At 26.0% G+C, this 6,168-nt stretch overlaps 1 protein-coding gene across 1 annotated transcript in view; it reads right to left on the reverse strand.

Annotated features, from left to right (window-relative positions):
* Window positions 1–4,875, reverse strand: part of LOC129976598 (ADAMTS-like protein 1) — a 128,376-nt gene extending 123,501 nt beyond the window's left edge. Inside the window, exon 1 of the mRNA XM_056090237.1 lies at window positions 4,738–4,875. Within this exon, the coding sequence (XP_055946212.1) occupies window positions 4,738–4,776 (39 nt within the window). The 5' untranslated portion in view covers window positions 4,777–4,875. The remainder of the gene's footprint in view (window positions 1–4,737) is intronic.
* Window positions 4,876–6,168: the final 1,293 nt, after the last annotated feature.

A 6,168-nucleotide genomic window follows, 5' to 3' on the forward strand; every position in this document is an offset into this window, starting at 1 on the left:
AAACAACTGCGAATGTTTTCTAACTTGCAACCGTTCATTGACAATGACGTCGCATGAATCCACGATTTAAAGTAACACTTTGTTACTTTAAATCGTTTCGCTTTAAATATTTTGATCATTTCAGCGAAAGATTGAAATAAAAATTAGCTAATAGTGAACTATTTCTTTTTTTTTTCTTTCTAAATTCTAAAAAATGAATATTTGATTATCAATATTTATTTGTAACATAAAATAGTCCATTCATATGATTGTTTGTCTGTCGTCGATTTGAAATTTAGATTTGTCTTTCTGGAATCCATTTCTAAGTCAATTATAATGTTTTCAACATTAACAAGTAACTTTTTCTATCTTCTAATAATAGAGTAAATGAGTATATGTGTGTGTGTGTGCGTGTGTGTGTGTGTGTGTGTGTGTGTGTGTGTGTGTGTGTGTGTGTGTGTGTGTGTGTGTGTGTGTGTGTGTGTGTGTGTGTGTGTGTGTGTGTGTGTGTGTGTGTGTGTGTGTGTGTGTGTGTGTGTGTGTGTGTGTGTGTGTGTGTGTGTGTAACATTTCTTTTTCTGATATTTTATTTAAAAATTAGAGATGATCTGACATGTTTTCTTTTCACTTTTTCGAATACGTAGTATAAAGAAAGTATTATAATCCACAAATAATTTGAACTCTAGATTTCGACGAATCTCCACATTTTGAGCCTCGCTGAGTTGGGAAAACACATTTTTGGAAAATTTTCATTAGTCTGTCTGTGACACATATAACTCAAATCCACTTTGAGCTAGACAGATGATATTTGAAATACGGTATTTACACCAGATATTTAGATTTCTATCAAATTTTGAGCAAAATCGTTCAGAGGAAGTCTTTCTGTCCGGCTGTTCGAATACACGATAACTACAAGCCGGAGAGAACTAGATGGATTAAATTCGGAATTCAGATTTAACATCTGTAGTGTTAAGAACTGTCAAATTTTGAGCCAAAACCAACAATGGTTTTACTGTTTATCTTGTTAGAAAAATTTTAACAAGAAAATTCAAAAACGTAATGACTTAAATAAATCAAATTTGATATGGTATTTTGTGACTGTAATTTCAGTTCAATTTTTATTCTAATTGGTTGGTAAAAACGCATATAAAACACAAATTTGACTTTTCGGTACTATTAACCGCATACCAAGTATTAATCACCAAAACCCTCGCCAAGTATGACACGATAGATTCAATTAAAATGCTATAAATTCACGCCAAAGTTTCATAATTCGTAAAACTATAAACAATTCTAAGTAAGACTTTCTCTGGGACAAACTTTCATAAGACAGTATGCGAGAAAGTTTGGGGAAGACTACTCTCATTGGTTCCGCAATGGCCTCTGAATTAATATTGCACAAAAAAAGATTTGGAGACTATTTTACAATTTAGAGAAAAAGGTTTTTGAACTATACCAATTTAAGTGCCATCCAATTTTTTTTTCGAAATTCTTGAGTCTTTCTAATCCTATAACATAATTTTTAACAATGCTTTTTATTATTGAAGCGACATTCAAATCGTTTTCGTTGTTTCCGTAAAATATCTGATCGCGTGATTACCTCCCATTGTTGAAAGCAAGGAAAAAAGAATTCTGTTTATTATCTGCACAGTTGTCATGAGATTAGAAAGTGAAATTAGAATATCGTGTTCAAATAGAAAAAAGATTATCAACACAGTTATACTTTTAATGGCTCGTTGATGTCATGGGACATTCAATGCTTTATATTAGTTAGAGCATTAGTATTTGACATTCAAATAAGAATGTAAGGTAATCTAAAAATTTGTTATTCAGTTATTCATAGTTAATTCTTTTAATGTAAAAAAATGGATCATTCAACTTCGGAACTAGTTGATATTTAACATTCAAATAAGAATGTAAGGTAATATAAAATTTAGTTATTCTATTATTCATAATTAATTCTTTTTATTTAAAAAAATAGGTTATTCGATTTCGGTCATCACTTCACCTTGTATGGATGTGTTGAAAATTAATTTGTGATTATAATCTATACTAATAATAATGATGAATGTGTGAGTTGGCGCTTTGCAGGACAAATTCTTTGGCTTGCCTGCTACACTGTTATACTGTTATATACTTTTAAAGGTGGGAATGTGCACCTAAAAGTGATTTTTTTTAAAATTTTAATTAGGATGATCAAAAATAAGCCGAAATCTTTTTTATAGAGATATATTCCGAAAATTATGATAACACATAAGTTATTTTCACATCATCTTTGGATTTAAAAAAAATCATCTTTCAAATGTTACTAATTTTTTGTCGCAATTTTTTTCTGATTTTAAATAATTTTAAAAATACTAAGCGTATTTTACATTAATATATTACATTATTGAAGTGAAGCTCAAATACTTTCCCTTGTTACACAATTTTTTTTTTATTCTTTTAAAATATTTCAAGCGTTTTTTCCATTATTGATGATCTAAATATGAAGAGTCAAATTTTTTTTCTATGTTCAGTAGATTTCAATATAAGCTTTTATTGAAATTTTAGAAATATCGTAATAATAACAATTAAAGTTTAACTTATAAATCGAGCAATGATAAATTTTTAAATGCTTTCATTTCCAAGCACTGTTGTTGTTTACTGTGCTATAGATAGAAAATTAGCGATATAACTGACATTTGTACTATTTTAAAATAATCGCCATTTTAATTGAATACCGATGTAGTTGCGCAGTCTTTTTCCCAAAAGTTTGCTATAAATTATTTAAATTATATAAAATGGCTATATATATTATTTAAATTATATAAAATGGCTATATATATTATTTAAATTTTATAAAATGGCTATATATATTATTTAAATTATATAAAATGGCTATATATATTATTTAAATTATATAAAATGGCTATATATATTATTTAAATTATATAAAATGGCTATATATATTATTTAAATTATATATAATGGCTATATATATCATTTAAATTATATAAAATGGCTATATATTATTTCAATTATATAAAATGGATATATATATTATTTAAATTATATAAAATGGCTATATATATTATTTAAATTATATAAAATGGCTATATATATTATTTAAATTATATAAAATGGCTATATATATTATTTAAATTATATAAAATGGCTATATATATTATTTAAATTATATAAAATGGCTATATATATTATTTAAATTATATAAAATGGCTATATATTATTTAAATTATATAAAATGGCTATATATTATATAAATTATATAAAATGACTATATATTATTTCAATTATATAAATGGATATAAATTAAAGACAAAAAAACTGAAAATATTTCATTTAAAATTCCTATTTCTCAGGACTTACATAAAAAACCAAGTGCGTTTTTTTATTAAAATTCATTATTCTTTCGCATTTTTGTTTATAGTAATAACAAAATGCCCTAAGATATTCTAAATATAATGCTGTAAGTAGTACTATTGTCATTTTTTCAGTGACCATTTCTTCCTTTTATTTGCTTTTTTGCATATGAGAGTAAAATAACTTAAAAACGGAATAAACTATGTGGGATAAATTTAATATACATATTTTATACAAAATTGCAGAGTTGTGTATAGATAAATCCATCAAATAAAAATTTAATTTTTCCTCCCTGCATATTCGATTTTGTTATATTTATTAGGAAGTTATACAAGCAAAATATATGTGGAAAAGTTGGAAAAAAATTCCCGATTTTTACAGATTCCGTATAGAAACGCTAGCCATCGTAAAAACTCTCATAATGACGATTGCATTAAAATTTCTTTGCTATTTTCCAATTATGGTTCTTTGAGCAAAAAAATTGTCCTTTTTGAAAAATTATATATCCAGAGTGCGCAGTTTAATATCACCCCAATAATTAAAAATAAGTATTTAGTTTCAAAAGGGAAAAATGTTTCAGAAAACTTAAATAATTATATTTTTGTTGTTTAAGTCACTAAATGTGCTATTGAAAAAATAAGTTTAAATTATTTTATCAACTATTATATATAATATCAACTATTTTAATTTATACAGTTTCCTATTCTTTTTGGTGATATTTGATAAGATTTTTCACATTCTAAAATTTTAAACAAAACAAAGTTTCATTATTTTCCATCAAAACTAATCAAGTTATTGGTAAATTGCGCATGTTTCTTATGGATCAAGAAAATTGTGTTAGTTAAAATAAAAATATGCGAAAATTCCATATGACTATTGCGTCATATGACTTGACTCATTTAGGAAAGTTTAAGCAAACTAGGAAGTACTAGGCAACCAAAATAATACTAATTCGATTTAAAATTCTAAAATATTCCGTTGAAGGAATAAAAAACTATGCATAAATTAATTAAATATACATAGTTTGAATATTATTAAAATGAAATAAGTCTCGACTAAAACTTTGGTCACCAAAGGCAACTTGAAATTAAATAAATGACTATATCTGATAAAGATGAATTCATTAATTATAAAAATTTTCATTTGGCTTTTATTGAAAATAATATGTTCAACTTTATTGATATACGGCAGAAAAATTTGAAATTAAATTGTAAATTTTACATTTCACTGAAGAAAAACAGGCAAAAAAAAATCCATATACTCATTAAAAGAATTAAATATAATTGAAAGGTTTTCATTAATTTAACCAGTTTAACACTTTCATTTCAATTTAAAATTTTGTTTCACCAAAAAGAAAAGAGAAGAAACTCGTAAAATAAATTTAAAAAAAATACTCACCACAGCAATAGAGCCAAGAAAAAGACTGATAGCAGTCATCTGCTTAGTTTTGAGGTGTCAAAATTCAACTGTGTGCAACCATTCGCGAAGAAAATAAATCTTCAACCGCAGCTTCGGATTCATAGCTTTAGAATAACCGGACAACTCGATGGTAACTACTGGCGTGGGCTGCTACTTGTTTCCAGTGGTCGCCAAGAGCGCCAAACGGATCAAAAGCGCACGCTAGAAGATACTCAGAAGTGACATTTCCCGATTTCTTGGAGATATTATAAATAGTTTAATTTACACAGGAGACTTTTTTAATGTGGCATTGTAGAATGCACGATAAAAAAAATTTACATTCGCTAGAAAGTTTGTATCATAGTGTTTACAAGCTGTTATATTATTTGTAAATAGCGATATGAATAATGTACATTTCTTAAAATCATTTTACTGTGCATAACATTAGATCTAGAGCTACCATATCTGTCATTTACTATGAAGTTTTGTAGAGTGAAATATAAAAAATTTACATTCACTACGATGTTTATAACACAGCGTTTATAGGTTGTCATATTATTTGTAAATAGAGTCATAAATAATACAATTATTTTAACATTCTGCTGTGCAGAACGTTGGATTTAAAACTACTATATTTGTCGTTTAATCATTTCTTAGTAAAAGTTTCTCATTAATAAGTTTTTTTTTAATTTCTAATTTTTAAAATGAAGATTCAATCGAAAATTTTACATCTTTTTCAATAATTTAAAAACATAAAAAGCCATTTTTATGTCACTATAAAATTTAAAAACTTAGTCTTTCAGTTATAACAATTTTATTTTGATGCAAAAGTTTTCACTATTTTTAATAAATTTTCAAAGTTTTAAGCAAATTTGCTAACAGAACCTTTCATTTTTTTTGTAACCGCATTTATAAAAATGTTTGTTGCAAGGATATTAAATACATTCTTAGTGCACACATTACCGATGTTGATTAAGAAAAAAATTAATCTTAGATCTAAACAAAAAAAAAATGAAACCAAAAACACAACCATGCTATCATATATCGCACTAGAGGTTCAAATTTTCTTTAAACTAAAATTTCGTTGATAGATTTGTGAGCGGATAACTTATTTATAATGTAATTCAAAAACAAGAGGTAACAAATAAATCTGGATGGGAAAAAAATATGTACTAATTATAAGATTTAGAGAAAAAAAAGACAGTTATTTTGCAAATAAAATCTAGCAAAGGAAGAGTTCTCAAAATCAAGTTCGAATTTCTTCAGACACTTTTAAAATTTTTGAAATATATGAAATTCATCAGGTGCATAAAGTAAAACTGAAATAGTGAACATACAGCGAATTTTAATTTGAATACATAAGATAAATAGAGCCAAATCGCGTAGTATCAACGTTGCATGACAAAAATATTTTCGCCGGACATCTCGCAT

Source organism: Argiope bruennichi, chromosome 7 (genome assembly GCF_947563725.1).
Source record: "Argiope bruennichi chromosome 7, qqArgBrue1.1, whole genome shotgun sequence".
NCBI lineage: Eukaryota > Metazoa > Arthropoda > Arachnida > Araneae > Araneidae > Argiope > Argiope bruennichi.